The 25,204-nt window shown below is 35.7% G+C and overlaps 3 protein-coding genes across 4 annotated transcripts; 1 reads left to right on the top strand and 2 right to left on the bottom strand.

Annotated features, from left to right (window-relative positions):
- Nucleotides 1–3,908: 3,908 nt before the first annotated feature.
- Nucleotides 3,909–11,641, bottom strand: LOC128157470 (DNA polymerase epsilon subunit 3-like). The gene is made up of 4 exons (XM_052820032.1): nt 11,511–11,641; nt 8,003–8,116; nt 7,436–7,640; nt 3,909–4,316 (listed from the first exon to the last, which is right to left on the bottom strand). Exons 2-4 carry the CDS (start codon nt 8,066–8,068, stop codon nt 4,018–4,020), a joined length of 570 nt encoding a protein of 189 aa, XP_052675992.1. The 5' UTR covers nt 8,069–8,116; nt 11,511–11,641; the 3' UTR covers nt 3,909–4,017.
- Nucleotides 11,642–13,410: 1,769 nt separating this feature from the next.
- Nucleotides 13,411–19,756, top strand: LOC128192777 (uncharacterized). 2 transcript variants are annotated; one of them, XM_052865738.1, is made up of 5 exons: nt 13,411–13,621; nt 15,255–15,443; nt 16,332–16,562; nt 18,118–18,283; nt 18,566–19,756. In XM_052865738.1, exons 2-5 carry the CDS (start codon nt 15,324–15,326, stop codon nt 19,690–19,692), a joined length of 1,644 nt encoding a protein of 547 aa, XP_052721698.1. In that variant the 5' UTR covers nt 13,411–13,621; nt 15,255–15,323; the 3' UTR covers nt 19,693–19,756. The 2 variants fall into 2 exon arrangements, with proteins under 2 accessions (XP_052721698.1, XP_052721697.1); XM_052865737.1 differs by lacking the exon at nt 13,411–13,621 and adding an exon at nt 13,797–14,981.
- A 743-nt stretch (nt 19,757–20,499) lies between these two features.
- Nucleotides 20,500–25,062, bottom strand: LOC128192776 (putative RNA polymerase II subunit B1 CTD phosphatase RPAP2). The gene is made up of 10 exons (XM_052865736.1): nt 24,707–25,062; nt 24,328–24,426; nt 23,555–23,620; nt 23,268–23,395; nt 22,155–23,002; nt 21,895–22,031; nt 21,655–21,752; nt 21,033–21,113; nt 20,763–20,831; nt 20,500–20,668 (listed from the first exon to the last, which is right to left on the bottom strand). The coding sequence occupies exons 1-10, from the start codon at nt 24,824–24,826 to the stop codon at nt 20,521–20,523; spliced, it is 1,794 nt and encodes a 597-aa protein (XP_052721696.1). The 5' UTR covers nt 24,827–25,062; the 3' UTR covers nt 20,500–20,520.
- Nucleotides 25,063–25,204: the final 142 nt, after the last annotated feature.

The raw sequence follows: 25,204 nt of genomic DNA, 5'->3' as shown, positions 1-25,204 counted from the left end.
TTTGGTGAGATAAATTCCTCCCAAACTGGTAAACTTGAAGCAAATGGTTCGTAATGACATACTGGGGTCAGTATATTCCATCGTTTAGTGTGCAATAGATATTGAACAATTCTTGAATCATTTACTGTAGTATTGATTCTAAAGTAAAACTAGAGGCCCATGGGCCACATCGCTCACCTGAGGAACAATAGGTATGATAAAATCAGCTCAGTGGAGTCATAATACAAACTATCTGGACAATGTACAATAATTCATGTAAATCCTGTATAAGTAAAATCCATTTTTTACTGGATATCCTTATGTTTATAATCATTAGTCCCTTTTCTAACAGGATGATTTTATAGTCATATCATATGTTGAGTATTGCAGTTCTAAAAAAGATCCCTAACAATAGTTTATATATGGGATATAAACGTACATCAAACTCTAAACCTTCTCGTGAGGCCAAAGAATTGTCCTGGGGCCAAAGTCTTAACAATTATAAAGAATCATCTGGCTGATTAGTTTCTGAGAAGATTTTTAAAGATTAACCCTATATATTCCTTTGTTAAACTTTGACCCCCCCATTGTGGCCCCACCCTACCCCTGGGGATCATTATTTTCACAACTTTGAATCTACACTACCTGAGGATGCTTTCACACAAGTTCCAGCTTTCCTGGCTGATTAGTTTCTGAGAAAAAGATTTTTAAAGATTAACTTTTTTTTACTTTTTAAAGCGCTAAGCATAGCTCAGCGCTTTATTGTCGTTAGACTTCAACTTACGGTGCATCGAATAACCGCCCCCTATAAGCAAAAGTATACATCATTTAAACTGGGTAGGGAACCAGTTTCAGGGGTTTACGCACATAACTGCACGGGGTATTGTGATTCTAATTTACGGGCTCTTGTGAAATTAATGTACGGGGCTTACATACATCATTGCAGGGACTGTCATGCAGTGATGAGGAAATATAGTGCGTATACAGAAGCTGAAATGCTATATACATATATCTGTTATATACATACAGAAGCTGGGTTAGCGCTTTTCAGTACTATCAGTACTTTGATTTAATCTTTAGCTTTTAAGATCTGTGTACAAACATAGAATTGTGAGCAAATCTCCGTATCTTGCTTATAATTCGAAGCTTAACACTCAAATATGGTTAGTAAATAGAAATTGTAAACAATTAAACACAAGAAACATGCACTACATGTATAACAAATAAAGAACACAATTTATTTCCAGGCACGTAGCATCGTTTTTGAAAGTGGGGGGCCAGACCCATCCAAAAAATCTTGACAAGCAAAAAAAAATAAAAATTCAAAAAAAAAAAGGGGAAATTTAAAGTTTCCTAAATTCTTCAAAATCCTAATCCGTGGGGGGGGGGGGGGGGGGGGGGGGGGGGGGGGGGGGGGGTAGACTCAACTTTACTTCCAAAAAAAAAATTCTTCCCTACCAAAAATATAAATTTTTCCCTCAACATCATCAAATTCCTAATCCGTGGGGGGGGGGGGGGGGGGGGGGGTAAATTCAATTTGACTACTCATTTCCTTATTTTCATATCGATTTTTTACTAACTTCCACAAAAGTGGGGGGGCCAAATCCATTATAATTCATTTTTTTAAATGTCAATTTTAAAAAATTTGTTGTTGCGAGAAAAAAGAGGGGGGGCCAGGCCCCCCCCCCCTGGCCCCCCCTGATACTACGTGCCTGATTTCTTCGAAATGAATCATATATATACATGTATATACCTACATATTTCCGTAAGTGATATCAAACTCTATTTAAACTGAAGAAACTAGAGAAAATGCCGAGCATCTCAACAAAAACCTATAGCATTAATCTACCATTACGCAAAAGATAATGCCGAATTACCGATAGAATGAATTGTATTTCAGTACTCCTACATCAGATTTTGCTTAATTTGCGCAGGTAAACAGTTAACGTACTGTTTGATTTACCCGAAGTCTCTGTTTGATTTGATACGTAAAAATCACGAAATACAGACGACAGTTTCCAGGTTACAAAGCATAAATAATGAAAACGAAACGAAAATCAGAACAAGCTAACATCAACGTCATGTGTGAAAACTGTCAACGCATTGAAATATTTAGCCTCAGTTTACTTCACAAAATCGGCACCAATATATTTTTCATGTTTCAAAAATTTCCCTTCATACGCGAACTGTTGCACAACAAGCAAATTCATCATAGTCAGATCGACCCTTTTTCGTATAATGTCATGGCTGCTTTAAACAAAGAACCTCGTTTTAGAAGTATGGAATACGAGTCTTGGTAAAATGGGTACGCAAACCCGGGCCGTGGCAAAATAAAAGCCGGGGCAGATCGGCAATCGTCAATTCCAAATACGCATTATTTTGCAGCAATATTTACAGCAAATTCAAATATACTGGTCCATCAAATATCCTGAAATTTTAATGAGATTGGCAGATTAATAACTGCCAATCTTTTGTTTTGCCCAGGCCAAGTCTTGTCTACCCATTTTACCGGATGCCGAATCCGAAGCTATTAAACTGATTGAAACACGCCTTTCCTTTATTATTATTTTCGTGATAACTCAGATTTGAAACAGAATTAGACCTTAATTTTTGCAATTTATATTTTCCTTCTCATAAGGATAATTAATGCTAAACTACGTTGAATTGGAATCAGTAGTTCTTCAAAAGAAGATTTTTAAAAATGCACCCCCCTTTTTCTACAGTTTCAAAGTTTTCTCCGCTTTGAATACAGATCGGACTTTTATTTCTGCAATTTATATTTGCCCTCCCATAAGGATGCTTTGTGCCAAATTTGGTTGAAATTGGATAAGCGGTTTTAGAGAAGAAGTTCAAAATGTAAAAAGTTTACAGACGGACAGACAGACGGACAGACGGTCGGACAGACGGACGGACGGACGGACGACGGACAAAAAGTGATCAGAATAGCTCACTTGAGCTTTCAGCTCAGGTGAGCTAAAAATATCACGTTGTATAGTTCATTTTCTCTATAGTTTACCTCACATTTAGCTCGTAATCATGTCATAAACAAAATTAATATAAGTCCTGTGATCAGAGTTCATTATACTTACTCTAAAAATCATTATTCGTTTGCTGTTTTACGTCCATTCAAGAGTAATGTCATCTTTTTCGTATTTTGACCTTCAGTTTGATTGATGTCCAGGGTCATTAAACATCAGGGGATCTTTTGTGCCATCTGCGACTATTGCCACGTTTTTACCAGTTTTTCACTATTTTGCATATTGTGCGTAATAGGCAGACGTTTCAGTAGCCCAACTCTTTTGCTGCTACATGTAACAATTCAATTTTAAAAAAATCAGAAGTTTTGAATTGAGAAAAATGACCTTTAAAAGTTAACACTAATCTGAACCAAAAACTTTATGCTAGGTGAACTTCCCACCACCTTACTTTAATGCCACATTATTGAAGCTTCCCTGATGCCAACCCCCCACCCCCCCCCCCCCCCCCCAAAAAAAAAAAACTTCATAAATTTTACATATTTATAAAAAAATTCGTCCCTGATCCAGAGCACTAACTATTATTGGTCACATTTCACAGTTTTATTTGAAAACTACTTCAACTTCCGCCTCAAGTTGTGCCTTTCTCCGATAATAGATAATCTTTTTTTCCTCATTATTTTCTTAAGTTTAAATCTTATTTTGCCAAGTACTAATAATGCTTAATTAAAACACTTTTGTCTCTTCCAATAATGCAGGAACGAGAAGGGGGGAGGTTGCAAAAAATGCACTTTTATTTCTTATACTATCTATAGCAAACTAAATGAACAAGCCACTTTTTGTCTGGCCTTTCCACTTTGAAAAATGATGACATGTCTGCTCTTATAGTACAGATCGATTTCATCTTTGGATATTTCTCAGTATTAATCATACAGTATCGACTGAAATGAGACATTTCATAGTTTACAGTCTCTCACATATTTATTCCTCATTTTACCACAGAGTACCACTGATCTATCATGCACATTTGTAGTCCCTTCCCATTTACACACAGCCCCCCCTGTCAGCCGTCATCATCAGAAATCTCCACCACACTTCCCGTGGCACTCCCTGATACACTGGCGTTGTCATTGGCAACACTGCCCGGTCCGACTGACTCCACATCTCCACCTTCTTCGTCCTCCTCTTCATCATCCTCCTCCTCTTCAGCCACAAAATCCTCATCCTTCTCATTGTCCTCATCATTGTCATCATCATCTTCTTCCTCCTCCATCACATCTTCCACTGTCTGGACTTCCACTTCCTTTTCCTTTTTCTTCTTTTCATTAGCTTCTTTCTTGTTTTTCTGTTCATTTCTGTAAGCTATAAGAACAATCAAATTTAAATGTAGACATTTAAATCTGTTATACAAGGAGAGTCAATACCCTCTATGGGTCATACCAAGAGAACCATTACCTTCTTAACAAAGCATGGTTTATACCAAGTGAACCATTATCTTCTTACCAAAGCATGGTTTATTCCAAGAGAACCATTACTTTATTAACAAAGCATGGGTCATACCAAGTGAACCATTACCTTCTAAACAAAGCATGGTTTATACCAAGAGAACCATTACCTTCTGAACAAAGCATGGTTTATACCAAGAGAACCATTACCTTCTGAACAAAGCATGGTTTATACCAAGTGAACCATTACCTTCTGAACAAAGCATGGTTTATACCAAGAGAACCATTACCTTCTGAACAAAGCATGGTTTATACCAAGTGAACCATTACCTTCTGAACAAAGCATGGTTTATACCAAGTGAACCATTACCTTCTTAACAAAGCATGGTTTATACCAAGTGAACCATTACCTTCTGAACAAAACATTAGTCATACCAAGAGAACCATTACCTTTTTAACAAAGATTGGTTTATACCAAGAGAACCATTCTATTCTAAACAAAGCATGGTTTATACCAAGTGAACCATTACTTTCTTAACAAAGCATGGGTTATACCAAGTGAACTATTACCTTCTTAACAAAGCATGGTTTATTCCAAGAGAACCATTACTTTCTTAACAAAGCATGGGTCATACCAAGTGAACGATTACCTTCTAAACAAAGCATGGTTTATACCAAGAGAACCCTTACCTTCTAAACAAAGCATGGGTTACACCAAGTGAACCATTACCTTCTTAACAAAGCATGGGTTACACCAAGTGAACTATAACCTTCTGAACAAAGCATGGTTTATACCAAGAGAACCATTACAGTACCCGCAACGTTATTTTTTACAATCCTATCCTATCGTATCGTGTATCAATCCTATCCTATCGTGCGTGTATACTGTTCTATCGTGAGTTAATTTCATCCTATCGTGCGTGTATACTGTTCTATCGTGCGTTAATCCTATCCTATCGTGCGTTAATCCTATCAGGTTTATCGTTTAATTTCAACAATTCTTCCGTTATCCTATCGTGTTAATCGTTTCGTGCCTTTTCATAAGCAAGTAAATTTATTACTAAGTTGCAACTCGTTCGGTGCGCCGTATACGAATATTTAACGAAGAAGAATTGAAAATTTTTATCCAACATTTCGTCAAGATACTAAATTTTAAATTATTTAGATCAAAATTAACCAATATTATATGTAAATCATATCTGTTAACATTATAAATGAAAAACGAAGTTCTTAGGAACAAGGTAAAATATTTACCTGTATATCAAATATATTAAATCATACGCAGAGTGTATACCTGCGTAAACATTAACTTTTATGCAATATAATTTTGTTGCATCATATTTTACAGAAACAAAACTATTGATGATATAATTTATATTGAATGAAAACCCGAGTTGTATTTTGAACCCGTTATTTTCCGTGTGATATTTAATTTCAGGCTGAAATGTTCTCGGCTAGCTATCAGCTAGGGTGTGTGGTAATGAGAACAATGTTAACAAATCGTACGCGGAATGTGTATCTGTGTAAATATTTATTTAACTTGTCCTGAATAATTCGTTTTTAATGCATCATTTTCTTATACAGAAAGAAATGTTCTTATGATAGATTTTATATTTACTTTATACAAGAGTTGGATTTATATAATTAAACCCGCTATTTTCCGAGTGATTTAATCTCCGGCTGAACTATTTGCAGGGTACGGCTAGGGTGTTCGGTAATGAAAACAATTTTAACAATACAGAAAATTTATTGATCATTAAAGCTCATAATTTTAGTTGAAAAAAAATTAACTGGTCATTTTTATACATTCTATAAATAATGCAGCGATGATTAACAACTCGGCAATTGTTACTAAAAAGATATTCCACGTAAATCTTTATTTGTATGTGTTCTCTCTCAAATTCTGCCATTATCAGTTTGTTCGTAAATATCGTTTAAAGCGATCATACGTTTATCATGAACATCGTTTATCCTTTCCTATCGTGTATCAATCCTATCATATCGTGCGTGTATACTGTTCTATCGTGCGTTAATCCTATCCTTTCGTGCGTGTATCCTGTTCTATCGTGCGTTAATGCTATCCTATCGTGCGTGAATCCTATCCTATCGTTTATCTTGTAAGAAATAACGTTGCGGGTACTGTACCTTCTGAACAAAGCATGTTTTATACCAAGAGAATCATTACCTTCTGAACAAAGCATGGGTCATACCAAGTGAACCATTACCTTCTAAACAAGGCATGGGTTATACCAAGTGAACCATTACCTTCTGAACAAAGCATGGGTCATACCAAGTGAACCATTTCTTTCTAAACAAAGCATGGTTTATACCAAGAGAACCATTACCTTCTTAACAAAGCATGGTTTATACCAAGAGAACCATTACCTTCTGAACAAAGCATGGGTTATACCAAGAGAACCATTACCTTCTAAACAAAGCATGGTTTATACCAAGTGAACCATTTCTTTCTGAACAAAGCATGGTTTATACCAAGAGAACCATTACCTTCTGAACAAAGCATGGTTTATACCAAGTGAACCATTACCTTCTTAACAAAGCATGGTTTATACCAAGAGAACCATTACCTTCTAAACAAAGCATGGTTTATTCCAAGAGAACCATTACCTTCTTAACAAAGCATGGGTTATACCAAGTGAACCATTACCTTCTAAACAAAGCATGCTTTATACCAAGTGAACCATTACTTTCTAAACAAAGCATGGTTTATACCGAGAGAACCATTACCTTCTAAACAAAGCATGGTTTATACCAAGAGAACCATTACCTTCTGAACAAAGCATGGGTTATACCAAAGATAATATCACTTTCTAAATAAAGCATGGGATATACACAGATAACCATTACCTTCTAGACAACCATGGGTTGTTTGGCTCATAACAAAGAGAACCATTACCTTCTGAACAAAGCATGGGTTAAATCAAAAGAACAACTACACATTTTAGATAAAGTATATGTGAATTCATAGAATCATTACCTTCTAGACAAAGCCTGGGTAAAAACAAAGAGAATCATTACCTTCTAAACAATGCTTAAGTGGATCTTCGAACTGATCAAACTCCATTTCCTCCATGGCACTGATGACATCATTGGCGTTTATGGTTTTCCTCTTTGCCTTCATGGCGTAGTTATTAGAGCATGATGTAGCATACAAAACAAACACACTCGCAGCTTTAGATATTGCTAGTCGGGCTTCTTTCGAAACATTTACACCATCTGGAATCTGGGTGAAAAATAAGAAACTTGTGTTAAAACTACCGGTATAGTTTTGTTTGTTACAGTAATGCCACCAATTGCTATGGTTTATATTACATTGTTCGTACATATCAAGTCAGTCTACAGAAAACTTTCACAAACTTGATTAATTTTACACATAGAGCACTGAGAATTGTATATAGGTATTTATTAACTCTTTTTCAGCAGTCCTCTAATCTTAACAAATTAAATAATAAAGACTAGTTGTTGCAATGAAGTTTTTACCTTATTAAACATGAAATAAAATTTACAGTCTGCAAAATTGATACACACATGTATTAGATTGACTGACCAACTGAATTTTTAAAAAAGTATAAATAATATACATACTGCATCTTTGATGATCCTAGTGACAACAGCATTGGGGAGGTTTAAATCTTCAGGTCGCTCTGCCATTTTCAGTAAATAAGGTACTTATTTTCTTCTTCCTTGATATCATAAATCCTTAAAGAAATAGAGATGAGCTGAAAGAGTACTTCAAGAAATTCCTTCACACAGGCAGTTACACAATCAAAGATTATATACAGTACCAATCAGACCAAACTTAACACCAGAGTAAACCCCAACTAAACCCCGGGTTTACTTTGGGTTTACTTTTTGAAAATTTGGGTCCACTCAGGGTTTACTTTGGGTTTACTAAAGAATTGCTTTTGGAGTCAACTATATGCACTGAAGTGTGAAGCAGACCTGTATTTTATCTTATCATCCTACTGCCTGTAATTCCTGCCCCTTGAATATTCCGAATACACATGTAGCGTCTGCTTTTAGGGTATACTTCTGATCGGGGTTTAATCTTTGTGTCCACTCTGGGTTTACTTGGGGTTTACTCTGGGTCCACTCTAGTAAACCCAGAGTAAACCCAGAAAGTAAATCCAGGGTTTAGTTGGGGTTTACTTTCTGTTAGGTTGGGTCTGATCGGTACTGTATATCAAAAGTTCAGAACCATCAGAAAAACATCTCAGTTTAAATACATTCAATTCCAAATGTTTTAAAGTATCTTCTCATTGAAAATATTCCATTTTAAATTTCAAAGGATCCTCTACTTTGTTTGCTTAACTAAACATGATTTTTGCAAACTTGATTTTGAGATTCATGAGCAAAAGGATTTTCAGTGAATTAATCAAAATTCATTTCTTAACAAAAAATAAAAAGGCACAATTAACAAATGAAGTTGGAACATTTACTAAACAGTCTTGAACTGATTCAGGAGCAGTAACTCCAAAATAATGAGTGTAAACTCAACTCTTCATATAACTATCAACAGTAAATCATTTACTGATTTTAAGCATTACAAATATCAAATTATTTTTCTTGGTACACTTACATGTAAGTACAGAGCGATTATCATAAAAATTGGTGAGCACCTGCTTATCATGCTGAGACCTGCTTATCATGCTGAGACCTGATTTTAAAACTAAATGAGCGCCACTCTTATTTCAATAAAAGCAGGATTAGTGGTTTCTTTTTTAATTAAATTTATTTCAGTTGAAAGTGGTTATCTTCCCACTGCTACAAAAATTGCTTGCTTGTTAAAAAAACCCACATACTCTTAAAATGCTTTATCAGTTTTATTCGCATGGAAAATTTAAAGAAAAGTAAATAGTCTTTCAATCTATCAATCTGCATGACATTACATAAATTTTAAAGCTGCTTGGTCGATTTTATATCAAATTTTATGCACACTTTTAAACGATGGCTATGCTTAGTATATGAATTATAATAGACATTGCAGTACTTTTTTCCTAGTCAATAAGGCCAAATTTCAACGAAGAAAAATACGTACAAAATTTGCTAACAAACGACATAAAAGGGTACCGCGTTATTTTGCCTCATGTTAAATTTCACCCAACGACGAGACGGGTTTGGTTGTACTACGACTTTGACATCGCATTAAATAAAGGTGGACATAATCAGACAAATTACAAATAAACATGTGTACGTTTTGTTCGCTAATATTTCTGAAGTTTGCTCTCTTTACAATCGATGCATAGCATGCGGGTTGAACAACCCTAATCATTCGGGGGACAAAACCAAACGGTTTCCTTTTCTAAAAATTCACGTGATACACTTTGGTTTGTTTTTTTGTTTGCCCAAAAAGAAATTATTTTTATTTACTTTGAATATTTCTAACTTTGAAAGGAGACTGATTCTACTGGTGTAAATAGGAGAAAGTCCATAACTTTCTAAGATTAATGGTTTGTATGGAAAAAAAATTGATACTGTAATAACAAAAAAATCAGACCAAGCAGCTTTAAATGTTGTTTTATTTGAGTACTACTAATCTTAATTTTTCTATTTCATGATAGCAAATTGAATTATTAGAAATAAATTTAATAGCAACAAAATTTATTCAAGTAATATTAAAAACTTGGTTGGGGCAGTTTATGTTTCTTTAAAAAGTGGTTTGTTAAGCTTTAACCTTCCAACCCAGCATATACTCGTTAAATTCTTAAGCTTTTGAATTTATTCCTATAACCATGGCAATGTTAGTGAACAAATTTCTAAAATATATTAATACCTCAGGGTTTGACACTAAGGCACGTCCGACCGACATTGTCTAGTAAACGATAGGTCTGGTCGGATTAAATGTCTGTGTACTAGCCCGACTGGTTGTGTGAAAAAAAAGTGTGCACATACTTTTTCTGTAATATTAATATCAATAAAAATAAAAGCAGTTTTTCCTAACAGGCTTAAATTCTACAAACTGTAATTTAAGTACAACCCAAGGACTAACCTTGAGGATGAAGTGGGGGAAATACTTTTCGATCGGTAACTTCGCCGGAATTTCCTCTGGAAGAAAAGTCCAAGTCGCCACTGTACACAGAGTTCATATAATCGTGCAAATTAACCCCAAGGGCATTAAAATGATAATTATTTAATTCTAAAGATGTCTTCACAAACTCAGTTTATGCCTCTTGTGATTAATTAATCTAGTCTGTCTTATCTTTTGGGGTTATAAATACGGGTGATGCAACGACATGCTGTACAAAACGATGTTTATTACTTGAAGACTAGTGTTGAAATAACAGTGAATTTGATGGTAACTTATAATTTAAACTAAATAAACATGATAATTTTTTTCTTCAATTTTTAGAATTTGTTTCATTTTTAATCATAATGACTTGTTTCTATTAAATCTAATTTAAATTATTAAAGTTTAAATCTGTGTATATCATCATTACTGTTATGCCATTGTCAAGTAATGAAAATCTCCCCGATTTCTCAAACTTCTCCATCTTTCTCTGTTAAGGAGAAGTAGGGAAGTCTCCCTAAAGTTTTGTTGGTCCCTGGTCACCGTTGAATACTTGTATCATTATTAGTACAGTTTGAATAAAATTAAATCTTAAATATAGTGTTTGAATGATTCATTATTGGCAAAGATAAACCAATACAATTAAACAGAAACAGGTATTTAATATTTTATGTTTGTCATTACTTTTAGTTTATTTTTGTCAAAATTGGTCAGGGCTAGTGGTAAAAGAGTCAAGGCTAGTGAAAAATTGCTGAAGTAGCCCGACTGGTCTAGTAATTCAAAAACTTAATGTAAAACCCTGTTACCTGCAATAGCCCCCCCCCCCCCCCCCCCCACACACACACACACCACCTCAAATTGTTACTAAAATACAAATTATGTCATGTAATGTTAGCGAAAAGGACATTGCCCTTTTTCTACAACCAGTTATACCTGCGACTGAGACCAAACAAGACGTGTATAAACACTGTCACATAACTATTCCAAGCTGTAAATCATGATAAAAACACCGGCATGCCTTACGAGAAAAGGATTAAACATAACTAAAGCTGTATGGTAGTTTGTTATAACATTCAGCTGACATACCATAGAATCCATGAGATTTATACTACAAATTGTCTGATGAATAGAATGACCATATCATCACATGTTATGCTTTTGTTATTTTCAGTTTGATTTCCCGCATTTTCTCAACGAACCGGAAGTGTCCTTCCATTAGACAATTCGTAGAATAAATCATTCCATTTCAAAAAGACAAAAAAATTTCTCGTATCTTTATATTTAATTAATAAAAGTATATAACTATTTGTAGTACAATCATCTAGATCTATTCCAGTATTCCATTTTCATTTTCATAAAAGTTACAAACGTGACGAATAAATTTTAATTAAGGTCTTATACCTTTTATGTTTCTTTTAAAACTTGAAAGTGAAATTGTCCGAAAACACACATTGGTTACTTTTTATGAATTAATTCTAAATTATCTCTTCTTTAATTATTATTCTGAGTAACCTTAAATTTGTCTCTTTCGTTTTAAAATTAGAGGCAGAGGTTTTGACATTCGTTTTCTGACTAAAATATGCATATTTCATCAAAATCTAAAAAGCATTGATTGCAAGCGCTGTGTTTGAAATACGAATTCGGATTACACTATAACCACAAAGACGAATCTCTCATACAAATTCAGAAATAAACCTTTGAAACCAATTGATCTATATGACCCATTTGTTTTTTGGTAGGTTGTCTCACAAGCAGTAGACCCGCGAGCTACCTTAACTTGAAGTGAACTTTTAATTTCTTTGAATGGGTAATATATTGAATGTGTACAATCATCATAATGAAAGTTCAATTTTAGATTTTAAAAGAATAATTTTAAACAAATATTGCTGAGTGAAAGCCTCCGTCAGGCTTTTTCTTAAGATTACAACAGTGAAAATTAAAGTATTTTAGATATTGAAAAAAGGAAAACATGTATAAAAACCTGAATGTTATTATGTATACTATACATGCGTATGGTTAAAACAAAATGATGTCTTAATGTGTTGAGACCATTGTTGATGGTTCTGGCAAACTTCGGGGCTGTAGCTCTTAGCGATTAGAGCGAGAATTAGAACGAGAATTAATTGGGATAGCGTCATTCATAGGAATAGTAGCGATGATTTTTTTCTAATTCTTTTCTAAAACTAATCACATTGTCAAACTAGCCTTGCATAAAGATAAAATGGATATGATTGTTTTGTTTTGTTCAATTTAGTAAAAAAAAAGAAAAAAAAGAAAGAAAATAACACCATAATTTGTTTACATTTTGCGAATTTCCGCCATCACTGAATTTATTTTCCTATCATCATTTTTATTCATCAACAAAAAAGGTTTCATGGATACTTAATTGATGATGTTGTTATTCTTTTTACTTTTGATACTCACAAATTACAGAAATCATTATAATGCACGAAGTTATAAGAAATACAATTTTAAAAATATGTGGAAAATTTGTCAGGTTAATATATAACGTCTTTTTTTCAACGTTTCCAACGTTGTCTGCTGGGCATTCTGTTATCGATTTAATAATTCATTAACAATGTATGTGGGTTTTTTGTTTTGTTTTGTTTTTTTTTTGGGGGGGGGGGGTGGGGGTGATGGTAAAAGAGCCTAGATCATGACCCTCAAAGTGACCTGGTCTATTGTCTACAAACACAGAATAGTGCTTGTTTGACCCGCGGTCCATACTGCCTACATAGACCGGTACATGATCCGGACCCGCGGTCCATACTGCCTACATAGACCGGTACATGATCCGGACCCGCGGTCCACACTGCCTACATAGACCGGTACATGATTCGGACCCGCGGTCCACACTGCCTACATAGACCGGTACATGATCCGGACCCGCGGTCCATACTGCCTACATAGACCGGTACATGATCCGGGCTCTGTTGCTGTTTCCACCAACACCACTGCGTTTATTTGTCTTTCAGGCCTAGTAGAGAATGTGTATCGATTCTTCTTTCAAAAAACTAATGGAACAGCAAACTTGCCCATTGTGAACTGTTTATAATAATCAATTACATAACATTTTACTTTATATAGTTAATTGACGAACAATTACTTTATAAATAATTGAAAAGTTCTGAGGGAAGGTTATGCTTCAAAATAATCCATGTAGGGGTAGTGACTTTGGAATTTGACTTCGATAACTGGTAGGTACATATATTTTAGTGTCACGATTTAGTTTATATTTTCAAATGTTTATAGATTGTAAACGAAAACGGGATATATTTATATTTTCAATAAAATAAGGAGGCTATAGATGCATGTGTAGATGATATATGTGCGCTTATTAAATGAATAAGGGACTTATATATTTTGCATTCTTTGATTTGTCCTGACGGTATGATAAAAGGGAACCATTAATAAAAGATAAGATAAGAATGAACACAAGACTCGTACAGACAATCAAGGATCACAAAAACCCATCAATATACCAACGAAGAAAACACTGGAGATTTAAACCAGTGGCTACCCTTATGGTGTCAGTGTATTAAAATATGTCGCGTTATAGATCAGAGCTAGGAAATCCATTATATATGCATATATAGGCAATTTTATTGTGTAGGAATATTCATCTGGCTTTACATCAATGAAAGTATTGTTTTACCTACATCAGAATTTGCTACGCAATAGGAATTACAAGCATGTGAGGTATAATTGAGTTATGAGAGCATGATCGACAATCTAGCCACAGACTGCGATGTAACGAGAAACATTACAAGGTTTTCTGAGCTAGATATGGCGCCAGGCCAGCAATACCACTGGTGGTGTCGAACGCAACAGGCTTCTCGAACCACTGGAACCTTGTAGCCACCTGTTATATACAGCAACCAAACTTAACTTTAAAATCTCCTCTGCCAAAATATCTTAAAACATTTTCACCACCCCCTCGCCATAGTACGGAGTATTTTGGCTGTAGTAAGACCAGTTATCATCCTACGTCATAGGAGGGGGTCGTCCCTACAACACAGCGCCATCTGACGATGTGTATTATATTACCCTTATATGGCTGTAATCTGTTTCGGTAACTGATCGCTTAAGACAATGGAGCTCTGATACAAAATCCGGTCTGATCTTCCAACGTTTAAAAACCATGGTTGGTTGATCCTTCTTAATTGCCGAATAATAATACATAGATTTTTAACCCTGTTTGAGTCGATTAACCCGATGCAGACCACTTTACAGTTATTAAACGTTTCTCACAAGTGTATACTTTGATTTGGCGGTCAATCGACCATTGATTGGAATGCATACAAGCCATTGTTTAAGAAATCTAGAACCGCGAATGGAGGGTCAATACTAAACTGCTCTGACTCCGAATAAATCCAAAATTCTGTGATAATTTGGCTCAGTTAGGAGAAAAATTGTTATATGTTTCTGGAAATTTTCTTCGTGCCTAAATTTGTTGCATGGAGGGACTAATGTAAGTGTGTAACTCGATCAATAAAAAAGAATGGGTAATGTGTGTCTATACATCGGTTCTCGCTAGTACAGGACAACTCGAAAATGGTAAGTTACATCTCTCTCTCTTTCTCTCTCTCTCTCTCTCTCTCTCTCTCTCTCTCTCTCTCTCTCTCTCTCTCTCTCTCTCTCTGTGCATACTGTTATATCAAATATTGTACGCATTTTATAGTACATGTATTAAATACAAGCCCAAACCCAAACATCTATGACGCGTTTGTGCGACACCAAATGACCGTATATATAAAGTTACAATGTATCAGTTGTAAGGGAAACATGCATTTGTACAGAATTGTGAAAAAATGAGCATTTTGTTTACAGAGGAGAGCGAAGTCGAGCATCCCATTCAAACGTCACCGAACCCCTGAGGTACGGCGCCAAAAATCTGCGATGACGTCATGGATGGACGATGACAACTTGAGCCTGAGTTTCAGTCCGAACACCGCTCAGACGTCACGGTCCAAAGACCAGGATGGACCCGCCCTCGACCAGGTCATCAAAGCCGTGCTGGTGAGTACCGCTTCCAGTTCAGGGACCCCCTCGTGCACTGATGTCAGGGTACTTTAGGGAGAATTATATGGGTCTGTCATTTGTGTATGTCAAAACTTGTAATCAAACAAAGTACTGGTAATTTAATAAATTAAAATGTTATTAAAACTTTTTGTTTTTTCCTCAAATTATAATGTAAATGACGAGTACCAAATATTGAAATTGAGCGTATAAATGCCCACTTTTTGCAATATTGTATTTCTCGAAGTTATGAAAACTTTTTGATTAGTGCATTCGATCTTTTTATTAATTCATAATTCAACAAATACATAATTTGACATGTTATCCTCTTGTGGCACGAGAAGCTGTATTCACATTACTTATTTCAGCATCGCATATACAATGTACATGTATATATGATCATACGGTAACCGCGGGTTCTTGTTGAACTTTTAAAAAGAACGAAGGATTATTGGTTGTCGAATAAGAATGAGAAGATGTATATATAGTAATGTCCTGAGTATAAATCCAATACTTTCCCTCTATATAGTATCAGACAGAATGGATTCCTGCTTATGAAAATACATAGATCATTCCGATCTTTTATCTCTGTAGATATTTCCCATTTGTGATGCCAAAATCTATATCTGGCATCAGTGTAGAATTATACGCCGATTTTATTTATATTATTTTGATGGATTTTTTCTTCCTTTTTCTAATATTACAAAGTATGAAGTCTGTCAATATTTTGTTAACGCAAAAGATGTTTGGTGAAAACAAAAATCGATGTCGACAAATAAAAGATAGAGGTCTTAATAAAATACAAGACATCCCCAATTGCGTTAATAATGTTTTCATGTTTTCGTTTCGCATGACTAGAAACCATTACTGGGTTTTGTTCTATCGCAGAATCAGCAGCGTCAGGATATCTTGAACAGGAGACAGGAAGTGTTCGGGACGGCCAGATACGTAGCAGAGCGCATGCTCCTCCTGACCAACGGCCTCCATTCTCTGTTCCGGCGCTACATCCGGACCACAAAAACCGGGAAGGTGGACATTATAGACTTCCGGGCCCTTGATCCCTGCGTCTTTCAGTGCTGTGTGGCAATAAAGCGCCCCGTCAGGCCTCAGACGTTTATGGTAATTTGATCGTCGGCAAGGCTACATACAACAAATCTTGTTTAAATGTTTTATAAAAATTTTCCAAATAAGATGTTCTGTAACGTGGATATGGATAATTACATGTTATTCGAAAAAAAAAGTCTCCTCGTTAAAAATGAATAAATTTTGGAATATATGGTCAATGCATCTCTTCGAAAATTCTTTCCAAAGCAATAGAACTACTTAGACTTTTAGCTTATACCGTCAAATCTTGTTTAAATGTTTTATAAAAATTTTCCAAATAAGATGTTCTGTAACGTGGATACGAGTGGTTTTTGTTTTTGACGTCATGAGCTATTGTCTGAGTGCATGGTATATATGAAGTCATGAGCAAATGTCTGAGTGGTTGTATATTTGACATCATGAGCAAATGTCTGAATGGTACTCAGACAATAGCTCATGACGTCAAAAATAAAATCCACTCAGAAAGTAGCTCATGACGTCAAATAAAGAACCGCTCACACATTAGCTCATGACGTCAAATATAGAACCACTCAGACATTAGCTCATGATGTCAATTATACAACCATTCAGACATTTGCTCATGATGTCAAATATACAACCACTCAGACATTTGCTCATGACTTCATATATACCATGCACTCAGACAATAGCTCATGACGTCAAAAACAAAAACCACTCGGACATTAGCTCATGACGTCAAATAAAGAACCATTCAGATATAAGCTCATGACGTCAAATATAGAACCCAAGGACATTAACTCATGACGTCAAATATAAAACCACTCAGAAACTAGGTCATGACAAATAATATACATGTATAACCACTCAGACATTAGCTCATGACGTCAAATATAAAACCACTCAGACACTAGGTCATGACAAATAATATACATGTATAACCACTCAGACATTAGCTCATGACGTCAAATATAATTTAATTATAGTTGTGAACCGCTTCCTGATTGGCTAAAAAAGATTTCATGGTGGCTCTATTTTCGCGGAATTCATGGTAACCTCTCATCCACAAATTATTAAATATGTGTTTTAAAGTCATATTTACTTTTGTAAGTATTTGATAATACACGACATTACGTCCAAATTAACCTGTAAAACTTGAGCAATCCACGAAAATTGGCCCCCACGAAATTTAATGATTCCACAGTATGTCAAAAAAGTCAGCCTGATGTTACGCTTGATTTTTTTATAATTTGATGTCATTTTAAAGGTCAAATGACTAAAAAAATAAATTATAAGAAATGAATTCAATACATATAGATCTATTAGTTTTATTTGGTATACTAGTAAATGATGTGGAGCTGTTAATGCATTTTATAAGCGTAAACTGCCCCAAACCATTTTATAACTAATAAATATTGAATTCATTCCTTAAACAATTTTGGCACAACTTGAACTAGTCTGTAAAATACAACATTTTAAGAGTGCTGGTTAATTTTATTTACGATTTTGAAATAAATCGTATTGAGTACTTCCTTCCATTAATGGATGGTCAACAAAAACGTATAACATGCTCCTCCTAAATCCTGTAGTTTAACATGTAACCTTTTTGCAGTTTCGCCACAAAAGACCTAGAGAGTACCCGAGTCATAGAATGTTACTTTGCATAAACGACACGATTCCGAAAGTGGAGCGGATCCAAGTTCAGCATGAGTGGGGCCACTGTGTGGACAGACACGGAGTGATACGACCGGACTTTGTGCTCAAATGGTTCAATAAAGGTATACTGTTCAATAGCGTCAATTCTAATGGTTCAATAATGGTATACTGTCTGCACAGAGTCAATTCTAAGCGTACATGTCCTTTTGTGATCACATAAATGGATATTCTGATTTCTCAGTCTACTAGTACATGTATATAAAATCTATCACTATCATATACGTCATAAAATCAATGGAACAGTACATCGACCTTGAGGTACTACCAAGCCTCTTTAATTATTTAAGAACACACCATTACCAGGAGCAGTATGATTGATACAGTTTATTTGTTTATTACTCCAGGCCTTGAGATGACCCGTGAAGCCGTGATGAGCGAGATCGCCTACATGTTTGATGATCCGGGCCCCGTTACCTTTGACCTCTGTTCTTACACATCCGTCAAGGACGGCACTCTGTGGTTAGAGGTCATGGAGCTACTAGACGGAACACCAACAAAGGAGTTCCGGATCAACTTCATTCCCTGTATACCTCTTCAGGAAATCCCCAAACAGCTATCCCTTCCTATCCCTGTCCCAAACCGACGACCCTACTTCGAAACAAACTCCGAGCTGCGCGCGACCATCACAAGAGCTATTGATAAAGGAGTGGAACTTTTCTGCTTGGAAGCTAGAATGTTCAAGTGGGACCTCAAAACAAAGTTTGATCCCAGTATTGCTGTATCGTGGCAAGTCGGGTCGGGACCGCTAGAAGATCGCGCCTATAAACTTATTTCAGGAATGAACACAGGGACACACTTCGATAACATAATTCTCATTATAGGAAAAATGAAACGAGAAAACCAGGAAGGGTTTTCGTCCATTTCATATCGCATGATAATCCATGCCATCTTACATGTTCACAGACGCTGTATGGGTCAGCTTCACAAATGCGAGGAATGGCTTCTCGCTGTCTTGGAGTTTCTTTTGTCTCAGCTTAGAAATAGATCCGCCCCATCTTTCTTCCTGAACAAGCTGGACTTTCTAAGCGAATACAATAGTAAATCAATAGAAAAGACGGAGAAATTCTTGCGGGTCCTCATACGTGACCTGAGATCTAACCCCGAGGCTCTGTACCGGATCGTGCATTACGAAGAACCGAAATCTGACGACGAGGATGAAGACGAAGAAGACGAATATGAAGACAATGAAAAGGAAGACGACGAGTATGAACCACCAGAATCCTCGGATGGAAAAAGATCTTTTGAAGAAGACTGTCAGTTTGAAAGTGATAACTATATAACTGACGTCACGCGAGCAGACGACTCCATGGATTCGGAAGCAGACGACCGGAACTGGGCTCCGAGTGATAGCCATGATGAAAGTAACTTAGCAACCAGTGACACTCTCTCCAAAGAGGACGACATACCAGTGGCTTACGAAGATACTTCAGAACCATACACGGACGAAGACGTATCAAAAAAGAGAGGCTGAATCGACAAATATTGGAACAAACTGACTACACGACTTTCACCTAAGCGTATAAAACGTAATCTTTTTTAAAAAATGAAATTCATATTTACCAAACCATGTCTGACTCATTATGGCAACAGTTCATATATGAGCCACACAACTTTCAGATTACTTTACACTGTGGTAAAGTATTGTAATCATTTAATGATCAATGAGCTCGCTGTCATACTTTGTACGAAAGCGGATAATTCAAATACAAATGTCTGTGCATAAATCTGATATGCTTGTAAATATATAAAGTTACTGTTTGTTGTCAGTTTTTTTCCAACAGAACAAACTCGCCACCTCACGTTTTACATGAAAGAAGTACCCGTTTCTAACTGGCATACATTTCAACAATTTAATAATATCCTTGTGATTAGAAGCAATAAATCTGGTTAAAAAGCGAGATTTGTTAATCTACATACGACAGATTTACACTGAAGGTAAATAATTCATCTGGTGTTTGTACTGCGTCAGTCCCATGTTCTGGACTTGTCACTACTTGCATATTCACAGATTTTAACATCCAATCACACAAGACAGTAATTACCGGTGACAGCAGCACTGAACGACCCTCATCAGTTTCAGGGTGTTTTTTAATTGACAGATTATTGATCTGTTTTTTTAAATGATGTAACTCCAACCCATTCTTTAATTAAATTGAAATTTAATTAATTTAAACACATTATATTGATGGCTCAATAGGAAAGGGCAACAAAGAAAGCCTATAAAGCCTTTTCCATCAACATTTCCCATTCTCTCTATCTTCAATACACAAGACGGGGGTACAGATTTTGTAACATCAGTTCATTTATTGTGTTGTTGAAGCAAATCAGTCACATACAAGTCTACATTATGCATAGTCTCCTGAATACCGCCCAGGAAGACGGAGAAATACTGGACAGCCGAGGGGTTCAGAAAGGCGCAGGACACGTGCAGGTTCCTCCGTGACAATCTATCAAAGGGAGAGTACTCTTTTTTGCAAACGCACATTGTTTCTGTTAGGAAATTGGTGGAGCTATGAAATGGATTCGTGTTTGTAGACTTACAGTTTGAGGAGAATCACTCCTATCAGGGACCACTCCACAGGTTTAAATACAATGTTGCTGCTGGTCAGTCTGCAGAAAAATAAATTCTACCATTGATTCGATCCATTCTATGGTGCCATTCATTATTCATGCATTTATATGGAGGAAAACACCTATCACTTAGCTAATTAACTGGCAAGCTACTAGTATATTATCAATAACATATTTTTCTCCATTCTTGTAACCAGTACTAGTAATATGATAGAACGTTTTGGGTACAGTGTCACTGACCGGAATGTCATCACCAGTTCCTTCATCTCTGCAAACATGTCTTGAATAGTGAGCTTCAGTGGAGACAGGAGATCAGGTATTCTGAAAATGTCAAATCCTGGAAGCTCAAGTTAAAACAGAACCAAAAGTAATGCATTAAAGACACATTAAACACATTAAAATGATATCAATATAGATTTCTTTAAATCATTTTAGCTGATCTATAAATTATGAGATTTACAAATGTTGCAGTTTGTCTATGAAATCAACTCATAACTGAGTAAAGTTCTGAGAACTCATGTACATTGCATCTCCTACAACATATTGACAGTGACAGTTGTTGATAATTTAGACATTCCAACTCTACAGTCATTGTTACCATTGTTTAACCCCTCAACCACCCCCAAAGCAAGATAAAGTTATGGCTTAACTTTAGAAATTCTAACAAGACATGAATACAAGTAGTTCCAGCTGTTGATACTCTCCCCAATACACATTCATATTTACTGTTAATTGGGACTGTTAAGTCTTTAGATTTACCCCCATTGCAGTCATAGTTACGACTTTTAATTCTTTAGTTCACTCTCGCTGCATACATAGTTACGACTATTAGTTCTTTAGATGCACTGCTGGAGACACATACACTTTGTTGAGCTGCTCCATCACGATCCTCTGTCGGATCAGCATCTGGTTGTAGGTGTCCACGGAGGGCAGGTAGACTGGGCCCTGGGTGTCCGGCTCCTGTAGTGTAAGAGAACGAAAAATACCAAGATATACTTACTTCATGTCAGCAATTCACTGGTTTGTATTCATAAAGCTGATGTATAGAGGCAAGTTTCTTTGTATTGCTGTGACAAATCTTAGAGGAGCACTGTTCAGTTACCTTCTCTTTAATGACCTTCCCGGCAGCAAAGAAGTCTTGGACTCTTCTGGTAAACTCTTGAGTGTCCTTCTTCAGGGACTCATAGTTTGGTGCTGGTGACCTCAGGGGCAGCTGGTCCTCCAAAGTATCTTCCTCCCCTGTAAACATAAACCAGTGCAAAGTCATGCCCAAAAGATGCAATGAAATAAGCAGCCAACATTGTGTTGATGTATGACAAATAATATTATTTTGGTTTAGAACATTTGGAACATTACTGATACCTATAAGGTCATCAAGAACAGCCTCTTGGTGGTCTACTCGTCTACAGAGATCCCTCATCTTGGCCTCCATCTCTGTCCTCGAGGTCCTGGGTCCCTCCTCCTCACTTTGGATCCTCACAAACCTCACAGTCTCTGGAGTTATCCATTCCTTCAAAATCTCACACACCATTCTCAGATATGTCATCTCAACATTGGAGAGTTTCTCTCTTGATTTTCTCTTCTTTGACACTTCTGGAACACATACAGGTGGTGTGAATTTTGTTTCACTAACTTCTGTAACTTTTGATTGGATAATCACATTTTCTTCATATTCACTATGAGCCTCAATTTGAGAGCGAGGCTGATCACATTCCCAAGCAGTGTCCTCATCACTGAGTTCTTTTTCTGGTTTAGAAGGAGCTTCTGTAACAGTCCTTTCATCCTGAACTAATTTACCTAACAGATGTTTCCTCCTGTCTAGCAGAGCCATCAGTCTGTCTATCTTATCTCTTTGCTTATCATCCGAGGTGGATGTCACAGAGGATGTCACGGTTGGTTCATGTTTTCTTCTGGTCGTATTTTTCTTTGCTTTTTCTACTGAGTTTCTTTCCTTATTTTTCTCATGGAGACACATTTCACCATTTTGTTCTTCCTGTAAATTGAGGTTTTGGACATCCAAATCTAAGTCATCAAAGTTCTTATCTCCTTTCACCATATTTCTTTCCTTCCCTTCTGTTTCAGCAGTACCACTTTCTTTTTCTTTTGTCTTTTCTTTTCGACTCTGGTCTTTTTTCTCTTCTTCTCGCAAACGTTTTGCTTCTCTGTACATTTCTGTTTGTTGGTTGATGACTTCTTTTCCCAAAGCACCTCTAATAAATCAACAATACAAACTCATAAGTCTAAAGAAAAATACTGATTACCATGATCATTTGCATGACGGCAAAACAGATAAGAAAACAATAAAAGTATTTTGATTCCAGATAGACTTAACATAGACTAATCATATGTTTACTAATGGTTTGTGTTCCACTGAAGAAGATTCATCTGGAATGATACTGTTCTTTATCATTTAACTCATCTTCACCACATACACCTGCCAATGTATAATCAAGTTAATAACAGAGGTCAAGTTACCTGTTCATCTCCTTGGGAAGCAGGTCAATTGGTGTGGGCTTTTCCTCTTTCCTTGACCACAAAGGTGAAGTGGAAATTTGTTTTTGGTAATAAACTGAGGCCTTATAACACTCATTGCTGCAAAAATTCTGTAAATAATAACAATGTGTAGAGTAATTCATTGATCCCCATACAAGTATATCTATCTAACACACACAAAGTTGAAAGTTAACCACTTTTTTCAATTACCCCATCCCTGAAGTTAACATACAATTGTTCCCTAAAAAAATGACCAAAAAAAAAATTACCTTCCTATCTGTTATGTCATATACTCTGTTGGTTTTTGTAGAAATATGATACTTTTGATTTAATGACTGAAATAAAAATAACAAATACATGTATTAGATAAAGATGTCCTTTTTTCATTTTCATACCTTTTGGAATTAGTTTTGACATACTGTGTACATAGACACAAAGTCTATAATATGATCCAGGCATATAAGAAAAAATATTTTACTTTTTGTGATCAGTTTCAGCTGATTACAATTGTGTCCATATTAGGCATCCGGCAAATTTTAATCTTTGCGCATGCATTGCGTCTTGATCTACTTTGTTTACAATGCAAAAACAACCTCATTCAAATCTTCAATAACACACAGATTACTAAAATGTTATCTTATGCATTTGTCTTGAAACAAAGTAAAACATTTGTACAGTTACATACATAATGTTTCAAATCATGTTTTTCTTCACATGTGCGTAAAAATATTAATACTAAGAAGAATAATAAATCGCCTACTAAAAGTAAAGCTTATTCTTGCCATTTCCGAAATCGACACAAGGGTGGGATATGTGTTATTTATTATGTTTATTGCGTGTACGGTAATGCTTTCGCATTACATTAACAGAGCTGACCAATGATATTACATGGCGACCATTCCTTTAAAAGGAATACTTGGTTCATCTGGTTCTGACTTATTAAGTAATGTGATGTGGTTCAGATAGGGACGGTAGCTACACATCCTAATTTTGTGATTTTTTAGACAAACAGTATAGGGTAACATACTAACATCATTCCTACCTTTGTAATTTGGTTCACACATACAGGGTAGCCACATAGCCTGCTTATTGCTCTTTCCTCTGTTATATCTTGGTAGTGATTAGGAGTTAAATAAAGACCCTGAAAGGGAAAACAAATATATATAAATGTACATGGAAATTGTAAGCTATGCACTGATTTTCAGAAAATTGTTTAGCAGATAATTTGAGACATGATGCGAATACTATGATTTTAACTGCCACGAACAACCAAAGTTGGACTGAAATTTAAGACATATGAATTATGAAGGACTATCCCAAAATTCAGTGAAGGAGTTTTCGATTGTTGACCTGACAATTCTTAATTAGAACACTGTAGATTGGTATTGTTTCCGTTCCTGTTACAAGTAATGCGTACTTACAGCATTAACCAGCTCGTCCTCGGTTATCCCTGGCTCCATTAGCTGTAGGACAAGATGGTGGGCCTTCTCTTCACACGCCACTTGGTATCGAATTTTGGCTTCAAGCAAATGTTTATCCATGTTCAGATTTTAAGAGTCAAAATACAAGTTCCTTTATCAATTTAGGTATTAATTTCTCTGTGATTTTTTTTTATTGATTTAAGAAATGTAACTATGGTTTAGACTTGTAAATCACATAACAATATTTGTTGACTGATGAACAACAACTGATAAAGGATAGTTGACACAAATGAAAGTTGCACAATGTTGATGGGTGTCGCCATTTTTAATACTCTCAAAATTTGTTGGAAAATACAATACATTCACAAAATATCGAGACACTTTACTATATGCAAGCATTGCATTTGGAATTGCAAAAGTTTGTCAAACAAGTCTGCCCTTAGAAATTGGAGTATTGTATCTGTATCGATATCGTTTTGACACTATTTTTCTTTTGGA

Source organism: Crassostrea angulata, chromosome 7 (assembly GCF_025612915.1).
Source record: "Crassostrea angulata isolate pt1a10 chromosome 7, ASM2561291v2, whole genome shotgun sequence".
NCBI classification, from domain to species: Eukaryota; Metazoa; Mollusca; class Bivalvia; order Ostreida; family Ostreidae; genus Magallana; species Magallana angulata.
Note: the sequence above shows the minus strand (reverse complement) of the source record. Positions and strands in the feature narration are given on the sequence as shown.

Excerpts from the sequence above, each read along its gene's own strand:
- LOC128157470 (XM_052820032.1), bottom strand. The coding sequence starts at position 8,068 with ATGGCAGAGCGACCTGAAGATTTAAACCTCCCCAATGCTGTTGTCACT. Across the intron at positions 7,641-8,002 it reads CTAGGATCATCAAAGATGCA|ATTCCAGATGGTGTAAATGT; the intron begins GTATGTATATTA and ends TTTTTCACCCAG. Across the intron at positions 4,317-7,435 it reads ACTTAAGCATTGTTTAGAAG|CTTACAGAAATGAACAGAAA; the intron begins GTAATGATTCTC and ends TTGTTCTTATAG.
- LOC128192777 (XM_052865737.1), top strand. Across the intron at positions 16,563-18,117 it reads TCAGGCCTCAGACGTTTATG|TTTCGCCACAAAAGACCTAG; the intron begins GTAATTTGATCG and ends ACCTTTTTGCAG. Across the intron at positions 18,284-18,565 it reads GCTCAAATGGTTCAATAAAG|GCCTTGAGATGACCCGTGAA; the intron begins GTATACTGTTCA and ends TTATTACTCCAG.
- LOC128192776 (XM_052865736.1), bottom strand. The coding sequence starts at position 24,826 with ATGGATAAACATTTGCTTGAAGCCAAAATTCGATACCAAGTGGCGTGT. Across the intron at positions 24,427-24,706 it reads AGGACGAGCTGGTTAATGCT|GGTCTTTATTTAACTCCTAA; the intron begins GTAAGTACGCAT and ends TTTCCCTTTCAG. Across the intron at positions 20,669-20,762 it reads GGAGTGATTCTCCTCAAACT|ATTGTCACGGAGGAACCTGC; the intron begins GTAAGTCTACAA and ends TCCCTTTGATAG.